Raw genomic sequence first — 24710 nt, 5'->3', positions numbered from 1 at the left:
GGTAGTGCCGGGCCATGTAGCCTGCAGCTTGATTTGATGCACGCAGCCACACAACCTTGCAGCAGGGATCCCGTTTACACCAATGCCTCCATCACGAACATTGGTGACCGATGCATCCCAACTGGGATGGGGAGCCCATTGCAGTATGTTACAGATTCAGGGTCTCTGGCAATCGCTCGACAGAGTGCTACATATCAACACGCTTGAACTCTTGGCAGTGAGGAAAGCACTCCAATCTTTAGAGTCCCATCTTGCTCACAGGCATGTCCAAGTACTGACAAACAACACTATGGTGTTGTGGTACCTCAGCAAGCAAGCAAGGAGGAACTCATTCCCCAGGCCTAGTGGGTATGGCTATCGAACTTCTTGACTGGGCAATCAAAAAGGGTATTACACTCACAGCCCTTCACATCCCAGGGAAGGACAACCATCTGGCAGATCCTCTAAGCAGGACTTATTGTCACATGAGTGGCAGCTGGCTCCTCCCCTTATCAGGACGCTATTCCAGAAATGGGGCGGGCCACAGACGGATCTCTTCGCTACCGGTCACAACATGGTATGTGACAGCTTTTGCTCCAGAGGAGATCTCGGCACTGGATTGCTAGGTGACGCCTTTCAAATTCGTTGGTTGGAAGGTCTCTTCTACACCTTCCCTCCATTTCCCTAATTTTGAAGGTACTGCAAAAGATTCAGACGGACAACACAGATTGTATTCTGATAACTCCTTGGTGGCCGAGGCAACCATGGTTTGCCCTCCTGCTCAATCTAGCCAACAAGAGATACATGAGATACACGCTTCTCTCCAGGAATCACGGTCATGTTCGCCATCTAGATCTCCATACCCTCTGCCTCTCAGCATGGAAAATTCATTTGAATTAGCCTGCCTGCCAATGGAGGTATGAACAGTACTGGATGCAGCACTCAAACCGTCTACTAGACAGACATATGAGAGTAAGTGGAAGACCTTTTCCATTTTTGCAGCCTCTCAGGGCATTGATCCCTACTCTGCTTTGATACCGACTGTACTTGCTCTTCTCCATAGTCTTCCTAAAAAAGACTTAAGGTTTACCTCGATTAAGGTCTACATAGCCATAATTTCAGCCTTTTATCCTCCTATGGATGGTTTTACAGTGTTTGCACATCCAACAGCACGCCAGTTTCTGCGAGGCCCAAGAAATTTAGCTCCTCCAACTCAGGTTTTCATCCCAGAATGGATCCTGTCCATTGTTCTGAAGATCTTGACGCTGAAGTCATTTGAGCCTTTGGCTAATGTAGATCTCTGACTTCTATCTTGGAAGGTGACATTCTTAATAGCCATAGTTACTGCTCGAAGGGTGAGTGAATTATGTGCCCTTCGTATAGACGCACCATACCTTATTTTTCATAGGGACAAGGTGGTGTTAAGGCCCGACCCACCCTTCCTGCCTAAGGTGGTGTCTGATTTCCATGTAAAACAGGACATTGTTTTCCCCACCCTTTTTCCGGTGTCATCTTTGCAGCTGGAAACAACACTCCATATTTTGGATGTACATACACTGGCTTTCTACAAGGCTAGGATGGAATCATTTAGTAAATCCCAAAGATTTTTCGTTTGCTATGGAGGGTCTAAGAAGGGTTTTCAGGTGTCCTCGCAGAGGCACTACATCTGGCACTACAGACTGGACGTCAGGGCAACAGAGGTTTGCCGTTTTGGCCAGGGCGTCCTGTCATCAATCCTCCAATAACATGTGACAATGCTCCTTCCCACCTCTGGTAAGTCAGCTTGGTAATCACTCATATGTGTGATGCACAGAGGCCACGAAGAAGAAATACAGGTTGCTTACCTGTAACTGTAGTTCTTTGAGTAGTCATCTGTGCATTCACACAACCCACCCACCGTCCCCACTTCGGCATCAATGTCACTATTGTCATCGATGTCGGGGTGAGGCAGTTTTCCTCGTTAAGGAGGCTATTCGTCGGTCTCAAGGAACTGAGGGGATGGGTGGGAACCCACTGGGATATGCGCAGTGGACGGTGGGGGAGGGTTCACACCAAAAAAATGTTTACCTCAGCTAGAGAATGTTCCCGAACGAGGGTCCGCGCAGGCACAGAGCCCATATGTGTGAATGCACAAATGACCACTTGAAGAACTACAGTTACAGGTAAGCAACCTGCATTTCTTACGAGATTCACAAGTCCTTGCTTCTAACTCCAGTCATCACCCAGTCAGGATTTGGAAGTAGTGAATCTCGTAAGAACTGCCCCTGATAAAGATACATTCTCGAAACACAGCAGCTACCAGAAGCATTGGTGTAGCTGTCCTTCTGGGTTTTACAGCTGCTGCTGCTGCTGCTGCTCCTTCTTCTTCTATCCCTGTTCCCAGCAATACCCAGCTGGGAAGGTGTCCTGCCTAACCTTCCACCAAAACAGAGAGGCCGCCTCTGCCCCTGCCCATGTACCCCTGGGCACCGCCTGCTGTTCTCAAGCAGGCTCCCTGGCCTTCCACAGGCCAGAGGCTCTGACTGTCCCAGGCCACCCCTTTCCCCAGGCTTGGCTGCCCCCCTGAGCGAGAGCTCTTGCTTGCTCGAGTGTCGCTTGGCCCAGCTCCCCTGGCTCCATCAGAGCAGCCTGGCCCGCGTCTCCTGGCCTTGCCCATCAGCTTTGCTTCCTGACTCCGTGAGGGGGGTGCTTGCTGCCACCACCACCTGCACACTCTGGCCTTCCCAGCTGTGGCGGCAGGGGCTGCTCCTAGCCCCTCCTGCCCAGCCGGCAGCTCTCCCAGGCATCCGGAGCGACCTTCAGCCTGACCCTGCAACACGCTGCCTTGGACTGGGGCCGAATGGCAGTGGCCTCTGTGGAGGCTGCCTTGGCCTCTGGAAGCAGAGCAGCCGGCACACTTTGAGGGGGGATTCGGTGTCCTGATCCCACCCCCTTTCCCACTGACCTGGCAGCTTAGTGGGCACTTCCCATCTTGCTGATCCATGGGAAGTCCGAACATCGGCCGTGTGTCGTTGTTGCTGATGTTTTCAGAACTCCCCCCGCTGAGGAGGATCAGCGCGGGAGGGGGGTGGCCCCTTGTGCTCTGGTCAGAAGAGGGGCTGTGCTCTGGCTTTCGGAATGAGCCATCTCCCCAGGACCACCGCCCAGTTCCCGGGGAAGGCAGCATTTGTGTGAGCTGAGCACATGCACAGCTCTGCCTGACAGCTGGATTTGGGCAGAGAGCTGAGCTGAGCTGAGCTGCGATTGCCCAGTGAGTTTCACCTCATCCCAGGTGGGCTCCGTGCAGGGCTGTCTGTGCAGCCGTGAGGCAGAGGCCATGTGTGGATGGAGCGCAGTCCAATGTCATGGCACACGGGGTGGGGTGAGCCATGGGCAGAAGGCTCAAGGCTGGGAGAATGTGGCAGCATCGGCCTAAGAATGTGGCCACAAAGCAGAGGGGGGAGGCAACATGGCAGCTGGCCATCTCCCCTGCCAGCCCTGGATTGCCCCCCCACCCCTGCCTTCCTGTTTCTGCTTTGAGATGCAAATTTCTGCACATCCCCCCCATCAGGTTTTCTCTTCATTAGCATGAAATCTGACTAGTTCTATGTTTTAGCTTGAAGAAAAGAACTGCTTAAAAAAAATGACCAAGGAGGAGAGATGTGTGGGGTGTCGGGGGACAGCAGGCTCAGCCATGGGGGGCAGAGGGGGTCACCTCAGTTGCTGCAACCATCTCCCTTGCCATGGAGGATCTGCGCTTGGTCTTCCTGTTTCTCTCCTGACATTTGGCCACCTGGGGGTGGGGATGTCAGCCCTGTAATTTCCATCTCTTCTGGGCAACAGCCAACAGGCAGTCCTTTGGGGGAAAGCTGCACCCCCAGTGAAGAGGGAAAAGATGCTGCCATGGGTGAGCCTGGCCCCTTCTCCCAAAGCGGGAAGAAGGCCGAATCTCTGGCATCTGGCCTGAGACTCAAGAGCCAGCAGCTTCCGCAGATATGGCCGCTGGGGCGACTAGGAGTCTAACAGCATGGGGGCAGGTAGGGGACTTATCTTATTACAGGCATAACCAGTGCCTTAAAAGGCATTGCTTCTCCCCTTTGCCAGTGCAGGGGGGGCAGAGGGCAGCTCTGTCCAAAATGGTGCAGCTGGAAGCTTCAGTTGGCTCCAAATGTAGCTGCTGGGAGATTGACTAGAGCTCCGTGGATGGAGCACAGAATCCCAATTTTGCAGCATCTCCACAAGTTCCCTGTTTCTTTTTGGGCCCAATTAGAGGGGGAACCACAAGTGCTCTGGGGCCAGGTTGTCTGAAGGGCTCCCCCCCCCGCCTGCTTTCCCCTCCCCCAGCACAAAGGAAGGGTCTCTGATCATGGCACTTGTGAAAGGAGGGCTGCTAAGCCCATCTGGATCCCTGACTCCCTGCATTTTGGCACTAGCAAAACCTTCCTTGCTTCAGCAGCGCTTTGGCTATGTATAGGCTGGAATGAAGAACGTCTGTAAGAATTTAAGAAGAGCCATGCTGGAACAGACCAAAGGTGTTCCTTGTAGGGGGGTGATCATTTGGGTTGCCTTTTCCTGTGCCTTTTCTGGCTCCACAATATCCTTTTGAGGTGCCGTGACCAGAACTGTACTCGGTGTTCCAAGTGTGGCTGCATCGCAGGCTTGCATGAAGGCAGCGTAGTACTGGCCGTTTCATTTTCAGTTCCTTTCCTAATGATCCCCAACACGGATATTTGCCTTTTTCACAGCAGCTGCCCACGGGGTCCCTGTTCTCCTTCCCTGGTCAGTCGTTCATTCTGTGTTTTTCTTTTTTTAGGGCTGCCTTATTTTTGCTGTAAGTCACCTTGGAGGACCCTTGACTGAAAAGCAGAGGATGCAAAGTGTTTGTAATAGATGAACAGTCCCTGAATGTGTGGACTTGGCGCCCTCCATGTGGCTGATGCTTTACAGACAGGCCTCTGCCCCGCAGCGTTCCCGGTCTCAACGTTGGGGGCTAAAACTAGTGAGGAAGGGGCCCTAGGGAACAGCAGAGATGAAGAAGGAGGGTGGCTCGGGCGCGCTTTGATGCAGCCCCATTGTCGCTCCGTGGCAACTCTGCGGAGCCAGGCCCACTGCAGGGAGGTAGCAAACAGCCTTGCTGACAAGACCCCCACCCCACCCCCAGAAGGCCCCCAACGAGTTTGATAAGAAATGGTCTGGCCAGCAAGATGAGCCGCGGGAATCTGCAGTCTCCTCCTCTGCCTCATCTCCTCCCGACGTTCCGTTCCTCATCCTGTTCTGCGTGTCTGGACCACCCTGGGGAGGTTAATTTTTCTGTGTGCGCTGACAGAGTGCAGCAGGCCGGCTGGGGGCTGGCGGGTGCTGCAGGCGCTGGACGAACGAGGGGAGCAGGCTGAGGGATCTCTGTTCATGTGCGCCCAGCTGCCGCATCAGCCTCAGCCACACCGAGCTGGGTGATCGGCCGCATGCGTGTGCTTCCCCTGGAATGAGCGAGAGCTGGAGCCCCCCCCGCCGCCGCCGCCCCTCTTCCTGACGCGCTCTCCTCGCCCAAGCGAGGCAGCCTGTATCCGGACACGGGTGTCGCCCCCGGCAGATGAAACCCGCGGGAACATCGTGCGCTCTGCTCGCGAAAGAGCGTTGGCTGAGGGGGCGCCGGGCGCTGGCGGACGGCCACGGCCTCCTTGTATCGCCCGCGACGGGCGCTGCCAGCGAGCTCCGCCTGGCGGAGCCGGCCACGGGTTCCCAGGCGCCTTCGCGAGCCCGCGGCCGGCTCTGTGGGACTCGGGGAGGCCCCCGCTCGTCTCGCGGCCTCGCCGGGGACCCTGGGCGCGCGCCCCGGGTCCCTCGGGGCTGCGCTCGGGCTTGTGCGGGGCGCGGGAACGGCCCCTGCGCGGCAGCGGAGACGGGCGCCCGTGTCGGATCGCCTGCTGCTGCGGCTGCCGGGGCAGCCTCATCAGAGGCGGCGGCGCGGACGTTGCCCGGGGCGGGGGGCTGCCCGGCTCTCCGCCCCCGGAGAACTGGCCCAGCCGCCCGTGCCGCGGTGTCCTCACGTGCCGCGCTCGGGCCTGAGCCTAGAAGCCTGCAGCGGAGCCGCTCCGCCGCGCGCCGCCCCCCTCCACCCGCGGGAGCCCCTCCGGCGCGAGGGCAGCAGGCGTCGCTCCCAGGGTCGTGGGCCCCCTCGCGGGCGCAGCGAAAGATTGGAAGGAGCCAGGGGGCGATAGTGGGGAGCGGGACCCCTCCCCACCGGCCCACGGGTCTTCTGCCCCGCCGCTCCGAAGTCGGCCCCTCTCGGGGCAGGCTCCGGAGGACCTGCCGGGGCCCTGGACAGTCTGCTGGCGCGCCGCCGGCCTGCTGCCTGCCTGGCCGAGCTGGCGGAGGCGGCCGCGGCACGGCGCTGGAGGAGCCCGGGACAGCAGCTCTGCGCGCGCTCAGCATCCATGCCGAGGCGCCTCTGGCTTTGCCGCTCAGGACTTCATGGCCCCCACGGCAGCTGTGGGGCCAGCTCAGCTTCTCGCCGGCCCTCCGGGTAAAGCAGGGCGCACCCTTCGGTTGGTTTTGCCCCGAGCGGTGAGATTAACAGCCTGAAAGTGTGTGTGTGCGCGTGCGCGCGCCCTATTGTCATGGTCAGGCCACTCCCTGTCTCCCCCCCGCAGGTGCAGGGGACCTACTTGAATGGTCTGCCCCAGGAGATGGATGGAATCCAGTGGATTCCCAAATCCTCTTGGGGATTTTCCAGTGGAGAGACACCTAGTCTTGCTGTGGGACGGCAGTTGGGCAATCGACTTGATCGCACCTGAGCGCCCTCTCTGGTGTTGTGGAGTCTGTACTGCCCTTGGTATACCAGGGAGCTTCAGACAATGTAACAAGGCAGGCAATGGCTAGGGCGCGAATGGCAAAAGACATGGAATGAAGGTGACCGAACAGGTGTGAGATGCATCATTGTGTGTGGCAGTGCAGGCAGCAAAGAGCTTATTTTTCTGCCTCTGTTACATCCTCAAGTAGCCGCACAGGGGAGCTATTCTGAGTGGTTCGGGGTTATTAACACTCTCTCCTGCAAATGGAGCCTTAGACCTCTTGAGAACCCATCGTGATCTTTTGCAAAGCACTTTGAGGATAAAATCACTTGTCTTCTCAGCAAACTTGAGGATGCTGTTGTAGCAGATCCAGTTGAAGTGTCTGATGCTTCTACCTGACCATTCTTGTGGGATCAGTTTCAGTTACTGCGTCCTGATGAAGTGGATGAGGAGCTTTCAATGATGCTGTGGCTAATAAAAGCTAGTGGTGGGGGAAGCATAATGGGGTGGATCCGGAGGGTAGTAAACACATCTTTACATGAGGTGGTGGTACCTGCTGCTCTTAAGGAAGCAGTAGTGTGACCACACCTTAAGATCTGGACCCTTTGGTTTTGGATAACTCCCATACGATCGTTCATATCCCCTTTTCAGCTACGGTTTTTGAGAGGGTGGTGGCAGGCCAGTTGCAGACGCTCTTGGAGGGTACCAATTATCTAGATCCGTTTCCACTGGGTATCAGGCCTAGTTGTGGGACTGAATAGCCTTGGTTGCCCTAATGCATGCCCTTTATTGAGAGAGAGAGACAGGGAGAGTGCAGCCCTGTTGACTCTATCTCTGGTAGGCTTTTGATAGCATCAGCCATGATATCCTCGTGGACCAGCTCTGCAGGTTGGGTGTTGGAGGCAGTGTACTGCAGTGGTTCTACTCCTACCTGTATGGTCAATTTCAGAAAGGAACATAGGTTGACTATTCTTTGACCCCTCGGCATTTCAGCCATTCGGTTCCTCAGGGCAGTCTTGTCCCCAGTGTTATTTAACATCCATATGAAGCCTTTGGGAGAGGTCATTAACAGTTTGGAACAAAGTGTCATCAGTATGCCTATGACACACAACTCTATCTCCACATGATATCTGCATCAGGTGTGGCCGTGTAAGTCTGTAACTGGTGCCTGGACTCAGTAATGGGGCTGGATGAGGGCCGATGAACTGCACTTGAAGCCTAGTAAGACAGAGACCCTGTGGGGCAGTCGTTCCCATGGCTGGGAGACAGGCTTCTCACCCATTCTAGACGAGGTTGCACTTCGCATGAAGGAGCCAGGTGCCACTCCATATCTATATGTAGCATCATTGCTGAAGGCTCTGCACTGGTTGCCCATGGGCTACTGGGCAAGGTTTAAGGTTGAGTACTAATCTACAACCTCCTGAACATGGGACCAGAATATTTGAGGGCATGCCTTCTCCCTTATTGTACTGCCCAGTAGCGGAAGTCTTCTGCAGAGGTGTGCCTGGTGGCGCCACATGGGCTGGAGATGTGCGTGGGATCAGGCATGCACTACATAACTTTGTTTTTGGCCTTTACTGAAGACTTTGTAGACAAGCATCTCCTGACTGAGGGGTAAAATTCTAGCCACTGTTTTATTGATGTATTTGTTTGCATTATACATTGATTGTCCCTCAACGTAGGCTCCAAGGAAGAAAACCAAGGCGTAAAATGAACACCCAAGCCCTTCAAGACTGTATTAAGCGAGCCTGCTTTCAAACAACCCTCAAGGAACATATACCTATGGAAACCCCTGAAAATGTCAAGGAACACTGGAATAAACAGACTTCCATTATCGCAGCCTGTGAACAAACTATCGGATACCAAACTAAGAAACATCAGGACTGGTTTGATGAAAATGATAGGGAGATTGAACATATTGATAAGAAAAGGAAAGCTTTCCAAATATGGCAAAAAGACATCAACAGTGCCGCTAAGAAAAAAATCTACGCCAGTGCAAAGGCTGAGGACCAAAGAAGAACACCTTCTTCTTAAGAGAACTTAAGAACACCTGGTAGATAAAGAAAGCTCAAGAAATCCAGCATTTTGCAGATGCCCATGACGCATGGGGCTTTTTTAACGCCACAAAGCCCATCTACGGACCAACAAACTATGGTACAAACCCCTTACGCTCAATAGATGGTGCCGAACTTCTAAAGGACAAAGTGTCTATTGCACTGCGTTGGAAAGAGCATTACCACAACCTCCTTAACCGTAACTCTATTGTGGCTGATGAGGTTTTCTCGCAAATCCCACAAAAACAAACCAGAGATGAGCTTGCAGTATCCCCTAGTTTGGAGAAGGTCAGTAAAGCCATTAACCAAATAAAAAATAATAAAGCTAGTGGGCTCGATGGGATCCCTGTTGAAGTCTTTAAAGAAGGTGGGCCTGAAGCTACACAACAGCTTCACAAGCTCATCAAAAAAATCTGGATGAAGGAGGAGATCCCAGCAGACTTCAGGGATGCCATAATTATCAATCCCTTTAAAAAGGGTGATAGAACAGATTGTGGAAACTATCGAGGCATCTCCCTTCTAGCTACGGCAGGCAGAATCCTGGCAAGGATCCTCACAAACTGCCTTCTAGCTATCTCAGAAGATATCCTCCCTGAATCCCAAAATGGCTTCCGCCCTTCCAGGGGGACAGTGGATATGATCTTCACCGCACGACAGCTCCAAGAAAAATGCAGGGAGCAAAATCAACCCCTGTACATGGTGTTAATTGATCTGACGGAGAGACAAGAAGGCCTTCTTAAATGAACAATGCAAAGAAATCGAGGAAAACAACAGAATGGGAAAGACTAGAGATCTCTTCAAGAAAATTGGAGATCTCAAGGGAACGTTTTGTGCAAAGACGGGCATGATAAAGGACAAAGAAGGCAGGGACCTCACAGAAGCAGATGAGATTAAGAAGAGGTGGAAAGAATACACAGAAGAACTATACTGGAAAGTTCTGAATGTCACTGATAGCCATGATAGTGCGGTCACTGAACTTGAGCCGGACATCCTCGAGAGTGAAGTCAAGTGGGCCTTAGGAAGCATTAGTAACAACAAAGCTAGCGGAGATGACAGTCTTCCAGCTGAGCTATTTAAAATCCTAAAAGATGATGCTGTTAACGTGCTGCACTCAATATGCCAACACATTTGGAACACTCAACTGTGGCCGCAAGATTGGAAAAGGTCAGTTTACATTCCAATTCCAAAGAAGGGCAATGCCAAAGAGTGTTCAAACTACTGCACAATTGCACTCATTTCACATGCCAGCAAGGTGATGCTCAAAATCCTACAAGCTAGGCTTCAGCAGTATGCGAACCGAGAACTACCGGAAGTACAAGCGGGGTTTCGAAGAGGCAGAGGAACTAGAGATCAAATCGCCAACTTTCGCTGGATCATGGAGAAAGCAAGAGAATTCCAGATAAACGTCTATTTCTGCTTCATTGACTATGCTAAAGCCTTTGATTGTGTGGATCACAACAAACTGTGGCAAATTCTAAAAGTGATGGGAGTACCAGACCACCTTACCTGTCTCCTGAGAAACCTGTACGAGGGTCAAGAAGCAACAGTAAGAACCAGACATGGAACAACCGATTGGTTCAAAATTGGGAAAGGAGTACGACAAGGCTGCATATTGTCACCCTGCTTATTTAACTGATATGCAGAGTACATCATGAGAAACGCTGGGTTGGATGAATCACAGGTCGGAATTAAGGTTGCCGGGAGAATTATCAACAACCTCCGATATGCAGACGATACCACCCTAATGGCAGGAAGCGAAGAGGATCTCAAGAGCCTCTTGTTGAGGGTGAAAGAGCAGAGTGCAAAAGCTGGTTTGAAACTCAACATTAAAAAAACGAAGATCATGGCATCTGGCCCCATCACTTCCTGGCATATAGAAGGGGAAGAAATGGAAGCTGTGACAGATTTTACTTTCTTGGGCTCCAAGATCAGCGCAGACGGTGACTGTAGCCATGAAATTAAAAGACGCTTGCTCCTTGGGAGGAAAGCTATGGCAAACCTAGACAGCATAGTAAGAAGCAGAGACATCACCTTGCCGACAAAGGTCCGTATAATCAAAGCTATGGTTTTCCCAGTAGTAATGTATGGCTGTGAGAGCTGGACTATAAGGAAGGCTGAGCGCCGAAGAATTGATGCTTTCAAACTGTGGTCCTGGAGAAGACTCTTACGAGTCCCCTGGACTGCAAGGAGGTCAAATCAGTCCATCCTAAAGGAAATCAACCCTGAGTGCTCATTGGAAGGACAGATACTGAAGCTGAAGCTCAAATATTTTGGCTACCTAATGCGAAGAGAAAACTCTCTGGAAAAGACCCTGATGCTGGGAAAGACTGAAGGCAAAGGGAGAAGGGGACGGCAGAGGATGAGATGGCTAGATAGCATCACCGATGCAGTGAATATGAACTTGAGCACACTCCGGGAGAGAGCGCAGGACAGGAAGGCCTGGTGTATTATGGTCCATGGGGTCACGAAGAGTCGGACACGACTGAACGACTGAACAAACAAAACAAGGCCTTCGACACTGTCTCTGTCTCTGGACCATCCTTCTGAAACCCGGATGCCCTAATAAATTTGTGAACATCTTGCAGCTCCTCCATGATGGCAACAATCTTGGATAACAATGGCTCTCAAAGTGATCCATTCAAAGTAGGATCAGGCGTTAAACAGGGATGCGTCATTGCTCCAATCTTCTTTGCTATCTTCATCGCTATGATTCTATACCTTGTTGAAGGGAAACTTCCCATTGGTGTAGAAATCATATATCGAACAGATGGAAAACTTTTTAATCTCAGTAGGCTGAAAGCAGAAAGTAAGGTAATTACATCCTCTGTCATAGAACTTCAACATGCTGATGATAACGTAACCTTGCGCACATTCAGAGGAAAATCTCCAAACTATCCTAAACATCTTCGCAGAAGCATATGAAAAGCTCGGCCTCTTGCTTAACATAAAAAAATCCAAAGTGCTTTACCAGCAAGCACAAACCAATCCCTCTGTAGCGCCATCAATCCAGCTTAACGCTGTGATGCTGGAAAATGTCGATGACTTTTCTTATCTTGGCAGCCATCTCTCCACAAAAGCCAACATTGATGCTGAAATTCAGCATCACCTGAGCTCTGTGACTGTAGCATTCTCCCGAATGAAGCGTAGAGTGTTCGAGAATCGGGACATTCACAGGGAGACCAAAATGCTTGTTTGCAAAGCCTTTGTACTACCAACCTTACTGTACACCTGTGAAACATGGACCATCTATAAACGCCACTCCCACCTTCTCGAAAAATTCCACCAATGCTGCCTCCGAAAAATTCTGCAAATTACTTGGAAAGACAGACGGACTAATGTGAGTGTGCTGGAAGAAGCAAAGACCACCAGCATTGAAACAATGATTCTCCAACATCAACTTCGCTGGATCGGCCATGTTGTTCGAATGCCTGATTACCATCTTCCAAAGCAGTTACTCTATTCCCAACCTATGAATGGAAAACGGAATATTGGTGGACAGCAAAAGAGATTTAAAGACGTTCTTAAAGCTAATCTAAAAAAATGTAACAGAAGGATTGAGAACTGGGAAGCTCGAACTCATGAGCGTTTCAACTGGAGGTCAGCCTATATTAAAGGCGCTATGGACTTTGAAGAAGCACGAGTACAGGGCGAAAGGGAGAAACGAGCTCAGCGGAAGGCACGTCAAGCAAACCCTCACCGTGACCGCCTTCCCCCTGGAAACCGATGTCCTCACTGTGGGAGGCTGTGTAGATCCAGAATCGGACTTTACAGCCACCTGCAGACCCACTGCTAGAGATTAATGTGTTGATTGACCTATCTTCTATTAATCTGTCTAATCCTTTTAAAGAGTTATCTATATAGACTCTATCTTTGGAAGACAATCTTACTTGGTCACGAGTGATTGCCATGATGTATTTGTTTGCATTGTATCTTTTTCTGTGTAGTATGTTAATTTGTTGTACACTGTTCCAAAGTCTTTTGATGTGGAACAGTTTATAGATCCCGTTATATATATATGTATGTATGTATGTATGTATGTTCTCATACAGCTATTTAAATCTACAATATACATTAAAGCATAATGGTTTCCCCAAGGAAGGCAAAAAAACATGCCTATCCTCAGCTAGTCTGGATGACATGAAAAAACTCCTTCCTGGCCACCAAAAAGGGTGGCCAGCAGCTGCCCAGAGTAGATCTTACACCAGGGGTGACCAACCCTTTCGGCCCCGAGGGCCACGTTGGGTGTCGCCAGGGAGGCCACTCATGCGTGCGTGACCTACGTGCTCTCATGAGTGATCAGAGATGAGGCAAGGGTTTCCTTTCTAGTGCTGGTACAGGAAACCCTGGGCTTTCCCTCGGGGCCACTAGCGCTAACAGCTGAAATGCTGGGTGGGGCCCTCGCAGCTCCACAGGCCACACTGGGAGTGGCTGTGGGGCCTAGGTGGTGCATCGCTGCCTTACACTGAGGGAGGTCAGGGACGTCGCTTGCTGGCCAAAGAATGGGGCACCTTAAAGACAAAGAAATGTATAGTGGCATAAGGCGCTTCTGTGGACAAGAGTCCACTTCACCAGATGTATGACGTGTCATCCTCTGTTGGCAGGCATGTATACATGTAATTGCAGAGGGAAAGAAGAAGTAAGTGAGGTCAGCAGTCGCGAAATGCAAAAAGCGCAGCCTGGGCCAATTCAGTTGAAGTGTAGAGGTATGCAGGAGCAGTGCAGCGGCCACTCATAGCAGCCGTATGTGGTGATTACATCGTCACCTTAGCACTGGAGGGAGCAGTCAGGCGGTCCTCCTCTGTCACTACTGGCTGGCTCTTGGTCTGGTTAAAGAGCAGCCCTTGTTCTCTGCCCAAGAAGCCAAGAGGCCCCCCAAGAGATGGCACCGTCCTGGTCTGCTCCCCTTGTTCCTGGGACTGGGCTTCATTTCCATTCCTCCTGATTATTACATTCTCTGTTCAACCCTTTCCGCCACCTCCTTCTCCGCCTCCTCCTCCTCCTCTCTTTTCTCTTCTTGCCCCTTTTCATCTCGCTCTCTCAGAGAATCCATTTAAATGCAATTCCATTCTTCAGCCCTCTCCTTCATGCATGTCTAATGAATGTCAGGGAAATGCTATTACAATGCAGCCGAGTAGGATCCAATCTTGCAGAGTGTCTACAAGTCATCTGGAGAAAACCCTGGGAGCGCTTCCAGTTTTATTACGGCGTAATTAGAAATAAAATCTCATTGCAAGAGTTGAATGAGAGATGTGTGTTAATCCTTTAACGGGAAAGATAGAGCTGTACTTAGAGAAGAGATTAAGGGCAGGAGGGAAGAGAGCCCCCCCCCCTCCCCACTGCTGGCATTTGTTAGTTTAGGCTGCCTGTTCCTTGGTGGCTGACAAGGGGGAAAGCCTGGAGAGTGGGGGCGGGGCGGGGGGAAAATGACTTTGTGAATGGGAATCTCTTTTCCTTTGCATGTAGGCTGTATTACGTGGGTGGGTCATTCCTTTGCTGCTGCATTTTTTGTGGATTCTTACAGTGGCCTCTTGAGGACCAAAGTGAGGCTGAGCACAGGACCAAACCCATTCCTGTCACCCATTCCTGGCTCCAGGTGTGCCCCCCCACTGTTCTCTCCAGCTGGGTGTTCTGCCTTAGTCCCAGGGCCATGGCTCAGTCCCCGTCTTTCTCGTTCAAAGGCAGCAGTTGAAGAAGGCCTGGCCGGGCAGCCAGGAGTCCTGTGGCAATGCAATGGCGGGGGGGGGGCAGAGATCGTGCCCCTCTGGCTGGGGCTCCAGCCCTGCGGCCTCACCTGACTCTCTTGCCGCCAAAGCCTGGCCCTGGAGGGCCCTGGGGCACGTGCCTCCTTGGCCGTAGGAGCAGCAGAACAGGCGTCCTTGGGCGGCTGCAGCGCCGACCCTTTTGCTTTGGTGCACCCCTGCTGGAGAGCGCAGACGCTGGGGCCCTCCTCGATCGCCGTCCGTCCTTTCTCTCTGTGTTGGAAGGCTCCTGGGAGGCAGGCCAGGCCAGGCCAGGCCAGGCATAGCCCCTGGCTGCTGCGGCCAGGAGGGGCTCGCTGGTCTGGCCAGCCCTGGTTCGCCATGTGTCTCTTGGAGGGCTTGCGGAGCTTGCCTCATTCCCTCGCATGTGGGGAGGTCCACCGAAGGTCCTTTTGAAGGTGGGTTGCTCCTCTGCACATCTTGTGGCTTCCGTGCTCACTCCTTCCCGCTCCGGCTAGGTCAGCAGTCAGGACCCACAACAGAGCCACCTGGCGAAGGCTGGAGGCCAGTCAGTGAGGAGCACCTTTTATTGAGCGATTTGTCTGAGGAACGCCAGTCCTTTCTTCTGTAAGAGCAGCCTAGGTGGATTACAGACATAGTTAAAGGGGCAAAGTTTAACTCTTTAACCACTGACAGATTAAAATATACATGACGTCCATGGCAAGGATGACTGCAAAAGCAATGCGAGGCAGTAAAACTTACTGAATAGTGTTTGCCTGACTTGAGTGTAAAAGTCGGAACTAAGGAACCAGGACATAATATGCCTAGAGAGGGAGTTCCATAGCCAGGGTGCCATCACAGAAAAGCCCCCCTCGCCATGTCCACTGCTTGGGGCCATGGCAGAAGGTCTCGGTTGGCAGGAAGGGAGACGGCCCAGGACCACTTGGAGAACCCAGCAGATCGCACAGGACCAGGGTCGGAAGGGCGCTGCAAGCCCCCTACCAGGGGAAGAGGTTTCCACCTCCATTTTAGAGTTGGGATTGCTGAGGGGCACAGCCCAGACATTGGAACTGCAGGAGGTCCTCTGAATCAGCTCTCTGTCAGATCTCTCCTTTTTTTATGATCGTCTGTGGCCGAGAAGGGGTGGTGGCCCAGAGCCAGCCAGAGAGCCGAGTGGGGCTACAGAGGATCTGTCCTTCAGCTCCCAAACCTGATGGGGCTATGCGCCTGCCAGGAGCAGTGGAGCTCAGCTGGGCTGAGGGCTTTTGCTTTGCAAACAATGACCTGTGGAAGGTGCTGGAGAAGCCACCGAGGCTGCAGAGCCAGGCCTGAAGTGGGATCACCAGGCGCCCTTGTTTCCTTCAGGTTCATGGATGATTGATTTGAGGGATTTCTCCCCCGCCCCTTTACATGCCCCTTTTGGGTAGAGGGGTTTTGGCTGTGACTTTGTGGAAGGGTTTTGCTGGGAAAACCCACCCCTCTTGAGCCCCCAGTCTGGGCTGCCAAAGTTCTCCCTTGAGCAGCCGCTGTCGCTTGCAAAGGCCTTTGAGGCCTGATGCTTCTGAAAAGCGCCATCAATTAAATGTGCACACAAATTGGGAGGGGGGAGGAGCAGCAATTTGCAAAGCAGCAGCTGCCCATTGCCATAGCAACGGCATCCCTCCCCCTCCTCCCTGCCCTTTCCTTAAAATTCCAGTTCAGCCAGGCCCTGGGCAGGCCCAGTTCTGGCCCGGAGCTCTGAAGTTGCTGCTTGTCACAGTGTGTGCGGGGGGGGGGGGGGGCTCCTCCCTGTCCCGGGCATGAACTGTGCTTGCTAGCCCCTCTCGCTCCTGCTGCGTCCCTCCCGGGAGGCTGGTTGGGGCAGCTGCTCCTCTGGCCATGGGGACAGCGAGAGAGCTCTTCCTGCCAGCAGTGCTGGCGACTGGATCCTGTGCCCCACCCTGTGCCTGCAGGCCCCATGAGCCTGGCCTGGGTCTCCTTCTCTAAGCTCCCTCAGGGCTTGTTTGTTTTCACAGGCTTCTAAGTAATTTGAGCTAATTATTAACTCAGCAGGATGGATTTCCTTTTAATTGTGATGCGGTTGCTGCAGAGAGGTACTGTGGTGGCCTGCAGAGATGCCAGCCACATTTGGGTTGCCGCTTCTGGGTTGCTCTGGAGCGCCAAGGCCGGAAGTAGCCTTCCTTAGTGGTTCCCTGTTGGCCTTCTCAGAAGCGAAGACGGAATGGGCCTTGCCCTGGTGCTGCTCTTCTGTTCAAGGAAGCAAGCCCCGCCACCCTTGCGCCCTCACCTGGCAAAATGTCTGTGCCCTGGACCCTGCGTGTGCGCATGGGTGAGATGTGCGTGTGCGCACAGTGTTTTTCATGCCACTATGACTGGCTTAACCTCGAAGCTGCCTGAAGACTCTTCAGGAAGGGTTTGTCAGTCCTTTGTCCTCCATCTCCGTTGGGCCGCATGTGCAGCGAGGCCTGTTGTGGGCGAGACCTCCAGCTTGCAAGGAGGGAGAATCTGGGCCCCTCTCCGAGGCTGGGCTCCGAGCCAAAAGTATCCACTGCCGTCACCCAGCAGCCCCTCTGCCCTTGCCTGAGCGCTGGGGGCTCTCCTGCCCCTGCACAGCCTTTGGGGTCGTGGGCTTGCCTGGCTGCCTCGACCTCCTACCCTTGGACAGCGGTGTTGCCTCAGCAGTGTCCTCCGACTCCCTTCAAGTGGTTTCTCAGGGCACGAGCGAGACGGCTGACATGCTTTCCTTCTCTTGCTTGTCTCTTCTAGAAAATAGGTTTTCCATCACTTTCTATGGTGGATTGTACATATCAGATGTCCAGAAGGAAGATGCCTTGTCCACTTACCGGTGCATCACCAAGCACAAGTATAGTGGGGAGACACGGCAGAGCAACGGCGCCCGGCTGTCCGTCTCGGGTATGTTTTGCTAAGTTGCTTCCCCAGCGGGCTCACACGGGATCTGAGCCTTGGCAACTTTCAAGGATGGCTCTGGGCATGGGCTTCCAGGGAGGTGGGAGGGGAGGCGGGAGCTGGCCTTGTCCTGGGCTCAGGCCTTCCCTGCTCCCCCAGCCGCCTCCTTCCGTCGCTTGTGAGCTTCAGGATGGACCAAGGCAGGTGTGGCTGTGGCACCCGTTAGGTGTGCCTGAGTCATGGCTCCCTTGCCGCAGCCACCCCGTCTCCCTTAGCTGGGGGCCATTCCCCAGTATCTCTCCAGTATTTGACAGAGCTGCCTTGGGAAGCCCCCTGGTTAGGATCTTGGCCGAGGCAGCTGCAGGAGCCTTACTCTCCCCTGTGTGAAGGCTCAAAAGGTCCCGCTTGGCGTTTTGTTGGATGTGAACTTGTAAATGGATGCAAATCCACTGAGGGTAACTGAAGAGGCTAGAGGAAAAAGCGATTAAGGGGAGGGAAGCCTAAATACTTAAAAGGATATGAGAATTACTAGCTTGCATCACGCATTTCATCCACAGAATTTGGGCTTGGTGATTCCCGGGCTTGCATATGGAGCATGAACTTGGTTCCCTTTTCTGCTCCCAGACCCTGCAGAATCCATCCCAACCATCCTAGATGGCTTCCAGTCACGGGAAGCAAAGGCAGGCCAGCTCGTGGAGTTGCCGTGCATTGCCTCTGGCTACCCTAACCCAGCCATCCGATGGATCAAGGACAGTCGGCCGCTGCCTGCAGACAGTCGGTGGACCAAACGCATTACGGGGCTGACCATCGGCGACCTGCGCGTGGAGGACAGCGGGACCTACCTCTGCGAGGTCACCAACACCTTCGGCTCTGCCGAGGTCACGGGGACCCTCAGCGTGATAGGTAAGCCGGAGAGAGCCGGCTCTGGCTGAGGCCACGGGGGTGGCAGCGCCATCCTGTGCAGGTGTGGCCCAGCCAGCAGGAGGCAGTCTCGGCCTGGGAGAGAGGGAGGGTGGCGTGGCCATCGGGGTCCGTGGTAGGCACCTCCCCAGCGTTGCATGGCATCATGGCACAAGCAAGCACCTTTGGTGCCGCGGAGCATGTTTACCTCTGGTGCAGAGACCCCTGGGGAGGCGAGTGGCGTCTGTCCAACGTTTGCTGCCATCTCCAGACCTCCCTCTCTAACCACAGCGTGTGAGAGGACGGCAGCCTCGGGGCAGCTTTGCTGTGTGTTTCATCTCCCTCCCTCTACACTCTTCTTTGGCTGCTCCAGCCAAGTTGGCTGGTAGCCAGAGACGGGGCTTCCTGCCGCTTGCACGCGTTTGTCCTGCCAGGACCCTCTCGGAGAAACCACGCACGCTTCCTCACAAGGCGGCAGGGTGTTCCTGAGCCTCCGGCCCTTTTGCAGGCAGTGCTTCTGAGTGGTTGCTCTCTGGAGATGGGCAGCCCTTTGCCACCTCTCTCCCTCTGCGCCCCTGGAAGGCTCTGGGCCTGAGGAGACAAAGGGCCGGGGTTGAAAGGCAGCGTGGAAGGAAATGGTGCGTGCCCCAGGCCGGTCTGTCATACCTTGTATGTCAGCCCCAGTGTGACAGCTCCTTCCTTCCCCATGCTGACAACTCCCTCATAGCCTGAGAGGGAAAGTGATACACAGAGAAGGTGCTGCTGGCACCCAGCGCTCTTGGCAGGCGGGGCGGTGGGCAGGTGCGAGAAGCAGAGTGTGCACCTGGGTTATTGTGCAGTGACATTTCCCTGCAGATGGGCACAGTGGCCACGTGCTGAGCCTCTGCTTCTCAAGGGTGCCTTTGGCTTTCCATCGCCTTGGCACCCTTCTGAGGTGCCCTCCTGAGGGCCTTGGCTGCTTGGGAGATCCAGGTAAGGCCGCTCTGCCATTGTCCTGTTCAGACTGGGAATGGAGAGAAGGAGAGGAGGAGGGCATGTGGCTGGGATTCTGAGATCTGCTGTAGGGGAAGGGGGGGGTGTCGGGTCCCTTGTGGGTTCTGGGAAGCATTTGCAGTGGGACCCTCCCCAAGCAATATCTGATTCTGCTCTCTCCACCACCCCAGCCCAGCCACAAGATGGCCCAGCCCTTCGACTCAAGTTACAGGAAGCCGGATTCTGGCTGAACATCAGGAAAAACTTCCTGACTGTTAGAGCAATACGACAATGGAACCAATTCCCTAGGGAGGTGGTGGGCTCTCCCACGCTGGAGGCGTTCAAGACAAGGCTGGACAGCCATCTGTCAGGGATGCTCTGACCTGGATTCCTGCATTGAGCAGGGGGTCGGACTCGATGGCCTTGTAGGCCCCTTCCGACCCTACTATTCTATGATTCTATGATTTGTACTCTGCCCTGTGGTTTCCAGCTCTGAGCCGGAGGCAGGAGGGTGGCCCTCCACCTCTCCAGCTCTGGGGTCCTGCCGCACCTTGGCGTCTATGTGGGGTGATTCTCTTTGTGTTCTGGGGCCTGCTGGAAGAGGGAGTGGTGTTGGAGGCCAGAGTGGGCTGGCCACCCTCTTTGGATGGTGTGTGTGACTCCTGCTCTCTCTCTCCAGACCCTCTTCATGTCACCCTCACACCAAAGAAGCTGAAGACTGGTATTGGCAGCACGGTCATCCTCTCTTGTGCACTTTCGGGCTCGCCGGAATACACCATCCGCTGGTACCGCAACACAGAGCTGGTGGCGCCGGACGACTTCATCTCCATCCGTGGCATCAACAACGAGACACTGCTCATCACAGCTGCCCAGAAGAGCCATTCAGGGGCCTATCAGTGCTTTGCCACACGGAAGGCCCAAACCGCTCAGGACTTTGCCGTCATTGTACTGGAGGGTGAGCTGGGCACCCCGGCTTGGGGGATGGGCTGGGAATCCTTGGCCCAGTGGGGTGGGGTATTCCCCCTGCAAGGCAAGCCAACCTGGGGCATCTCTTGGGCCTGTGTGCAGGTGTCCTGTCTCCATGTGCCTCTTCTGAGTCAGAACTTTGGCCCACCTGACTCGGGTGCGGGGGCTCTCTGGGGCCCTTCCTTTGGCCCTGAGTCCCAGCCCCTCCCCACTGAGGCCTTCTCCTGGCCTGGGCAAGGAGATGGCTTGTCTGAATAGCTTGGGAGGAGGACTCCAGCCTTTGGTTTGAGCAACTTACCTCAGCAGGTGGGCTGGAGCAGTTTCTGGGAAGAGCACAAAGAGAGAGAAAGGCAGAAAGGCAAGAGAAGATGGGCCGGGGTCCCTCCCAGCACTTGAGGGGGCTTCCTTTTGTGAGTCCTGCTGCTGCCTGGATCTCCAATGAGTGTCAGGCAGCACCAGGCACTAGAGAAGCCTTCTGTAGAGCAGTGAGGTGACTGGTGCATCTGAGCAGCACTCAGATCTGAGTTATACCCTGCCTTCACACCCCCAATGGCCCTCATGGCAGCTAGCAAGGACACAAGCCTTCCCATGAAGAGCCCCACACACACACCTGGGACTTGTCGGAGTGCAGCTCTTGATCGCAGGCAGCTGGATGTGGCCACTTGGTCTGAAAGGCAGTGGCTTCAGAAGCCCACGTTGCGCCTGCTGCCTGTGCAGCCCTCCCACCGTGGGCTGGGCAGCTCACCATAAGCGTCAAGTTGTCATGAAACATACTGTACTCGCAGTAAGTAACTGTAAATACATAACTATAAATAATTTCCCCACCTTCTTGCAGTAAACAACTAAGTTTTCCAGGGAAAACACACCCAAATAAAAGACCAGTTATGAAGGCAGAAAGCCAGCAGGGGGGTGGGGGCTATCCAGGGTATTGTACTGGGTGCCCCATGTACAACTATCTGCCTGCTGGATGGAAGTCGTGGGTGTCTGCTCGGTGTAATGAGCTCCTGGCTCTCAGGGAACAAGTTTGTTCCCTCGAGGCCAAGGTGGCTGACCTGGAGAAGCTCAGAGAGGCAGGGAGGTTGGTGGATGAGACCTTCAGGGACCTATGAGCTGCATCCTGCTCCCTGGGCGACAGCTCCTCTGCTGTCACAGAGAATGCGCGTCTCAGAGAAGGAAGGCATCATTCTGAGGAAGAGGGAAATGATCCCTTAGAAGGGGCCCATTCCTCGGAAGATGAACAAATATCATCTCGCACCGAGGATGTGCCTCCGGGGGGAGGGGGGCTTGTGGTAGTGGGAGATTCGATCATTAGGCACATAGACAGCATGTAGATTGTATGGCGAATTGCCTACCTGGTGCGAAGGTTGTGGAAATCACACGCCGTCTAGATAGCTAGTAGATAGCGCTGGGTTGGAGTCAGTGGTCGTGGTCCATGTTGTACCAACCATGTGGAGAAATGTAGTTGTGAGGTTCTGGAAGCCAAATTTAGGTTGCTAGGTAGGAGGTTAAAATCCAGGACCACCAAGGTGGCTTTCTCTGAAATGCTACCTATTCCACACAGGGCCAGCTAGACAGGCGAAGCTGAGTAGTCTCAATGCGTGGATGAGATGGTGGTGCAGGGAGGAGGGGTTCAGATTTGTTAGGCACTGGGGAACGTTTTGGGACAAGCCGGGCCTGTATAAAAGGGACAGACTCCACTTGAACCAAAATGGAACCAGACTGCTGAAGCTAAACATAAAAAGGGTGGCAGAACAGCTTTTAAGCTAAACCCTGGGGGAAAGCTGACAGGAGCTGGTTAAATCATCCCAAAGGGATGCAGATGAAAATATTTTTGATTGCCCAAATGTAGAAGGGGAGGACATAGGCCAGGAGTACAAGTAGAACATAACAGCCAATCAAAGGGGCCAACGTCCCATGGCAAAAGATGCACATGCCAGAGGCATCTGGGGAGGGACACTGTGTACAGGTGTTTTTATGCAAATGCTAGAAGCTTCTGAGCCAAAATGGGAGAGTTGGAGGTCTTGATTTTAAAGGAAAACCTGTATATAGTGGGCATTACGGAAACCTTGTGGAGCAGAGAGAACCAGTGGGGTATGGTAATCTCTGGATATAAACTCTATAGGAAGGACAGGGAAGGGCGTATTGGGGGAGGTGTTGCCCTGTACGTCACAGAGAGCACAGTGTCAAGTGGACTAGAACACCTCAAAGGGGTAGGCTCTTCCACAGAAGCACTGTGGTGACAAGGCCAGGCTCCAAAACTAATTTAGTGGTAGGAACATGCTATCGTCCCCCAGACCAGAATGCTCAGAGTACCCTTAAGATGGAAAACTAAATCGGGGGGACTCCAAACAAGGAAGTGTTATAATAATTACCCCAACATTGTTTGGATAAAAGCACGTTGCAGCCATGAGAAAGAGGTTAAATTTCTCGATGCCCTAAGCGATTGTGCCCTAGAACAGTTGGTCATGGAATCGACCAGAGGAGAGGCGACCTTGGATTTAATCCTAAGTGGTGTCGGCCAGGACCTAGTATGAGATGTAAATGTTTTTCAAAAGTTTCATCCTCATCTTCTCCTTGGTTGGGTGGCCGGTAGTAGACTCCGACCACCAGGTTCCTTTTATTCTTTGCTCCATTTATTTTGATCCACATGATCTCGATGGGGCTACCAAGCTCCTCCTCCTGTATCTCTGTGCGGAGATGTGTTTTTTTCACACATAGTGCAACCCACCTCCCTTTCTGTTCCTCCTGTTCTTTTTGAACAAGTTATATCCTTCAATTGCTGTATTCCAGTCATGAGAGTCATCCCACCAAGTCTCAGTTACACCTATCGAGTCATAATTTCCCTCTTGTATTAAGAGTTCAAGTCTGTTCTGTTTGTTTCCCATACTCTGGGCATTAGTATATAGACATGGAAGACCATGTGCTTCATAGTCTGGCTTTCTTCCTACATGTGTCTGAAGACTATTATTGGGCGCTATCAGAGCTGTTCTCTCCATTGCAGTGCATGCGCCTACGTCTGTTGTTACCCCCAACATTACATCTCCCTTCCCCGTAGGATTCAGTTTAAAGCCCTCCTGATGAAGTTCTTCATGCTGTGGCCAAACACATTCTTCCCAGCCCTTGTGAGGTGCAACCCGTCCCTTGCCAACAGCCCATCTTCCCGGAAGTATAGCCCGTGGTCCCAGAATCCAAATCTCTCTTGCCAGCACCACCTTCGTAGCCAGTCATTCACCCGGAGTATTTTTCATTCCCTTTCTATCCCTCTTCTGACTACTGGAAGGATGGATGAGAAAACTATCTGGTTCCCAAAGTTCTTGAGTTTCCTTCCCAAAGCTTCAAAGTCTGACATGATTTCTTCGTAGCTCTGATGGGCGGTATCATTTGTTCCCACATGGATGAGAAGAAAGGATACCTGTCAAATGAGACAAAATCAACAACTTAATAGACACAGCATAATGTCAGTGCTTCAATGAAAAAAATCACCTAGACTTCATATATATCGAACACAAAGCCAAATCATAATTAACAGGACAGAACAGTTCTGGTCCCCCTCGCTGCTAGTGCTCCTCTCATGGCGCTCCAAGGGGCCGCAGCAGCCTGGCTTCGGCCTGAGAGCTCATTCGCAGCGGGTGCCATGTGCAGGTGGGAGCCAGTTCTCTGTGCGGGGGGACAATCCAGTGTTGAGGCTGGAGGTCCCTTGCAGGGAGGGTAGGAACCAGTACCACCGTGGGAGCTCTTCAGTCCTCAGCACCCTCTCCTGTGGGGAAGGAGGATCGCATTCACCCTTCTCCACAGGACAGGGTGTGGCCCTTTGCAAGCTCCAGTTCCTGGGCCCCGGGAGCAAAGGGCCAGCTCTTGACTGAGCCCAGCGTCCTGCCGTGTAGCCGACAGGTGCAGCGGCTGCCTGCCGGGATGACAGTTGCAGACATCTGTGCTGTGTCCAGAGAGGCTGGAAGACGGTGCTCAGATAGAGTTGGTGGTTTGATGTCCATCAGCCCCAAGGTTGTGGGAAAGTGTAGTCATGTGCTCCTGGAAGCACATGTGGAGGACGAGCTAGCAGATGGAGATCCAGGGCCTCTAAGGCCGCTCTCCCTAAAACGCTGCCTGCTCAGATGTCTTCCTCCCAGCCATGCTCTGAATCTCAGCATTGGAAGAGCAGCCCTGCAGCTGCATCAAACCCAAGGGGACCACCCTAGTCTGCCTCCTGCTCCCCAGTGGCCAACCAAGGGCCCCCATGGGAAGCCCACAAGCAGGACAGGAGTGCAACAGCCCCCTCCCTCCTGGTTGTGTGCCCCAGCAACGGGCATTGACAGCCTGATCCTCCATGAATTTGTCCAACGAGCAATCTGCATTAACACCCAACAATGCTTATTTAACCATAATAATTTTATATCCCCAAATCCTGCTAAAATGATCTAGTAATTCTTAAGGACTTGGGAGCTTTTAAAGTTAGCACAGTAAAT

General features: G+C 53.2%; 1 protein-coding gene across 1 annotated transcript in view; it reads left to right on the top strand.

The window, feature by feature from the left end:
* The window catches only part of DSCAML1 (DS cell adhesion molecule like 1), a 251109-nt gene that overhangs the window by 150862 nt on the left and 75537 nt on the right, over positions 1-24710 (top strand). The window contains exons 3-5 of the mRNA XM_084807087.1: positions 17269-17415; positions 18034-18312; positions 19961-20236. Coding sequence (XP_084663213.1) covers positions 17269-17415; positions 18034-18312; positions 19961-20236 — 702 coding nt within the window. The remainder of the gene's footprint in view (positions 1-17268; positions 17416-18033; positions 18313-19960; positions 20237-24710) is intronic.

Source organism: Heloderma suspectum, chromosome 6 (genome assembly GCF_057233095.1).
Source record: "Heloderma suspectum isolate Gila_16-S chromosome 6, 16-S_ref, whole genome shotgun sequence".
NCBI classification, from domain to species: Eukaryota; Metazoa; Chordata; class Lepidosauria; order Squamata; family Helodermatidae; genus Heloderma; species Heloderma suspectum.
This window is presented reverse-complemented; position numbering and strand designations above follow the sequence as displayed.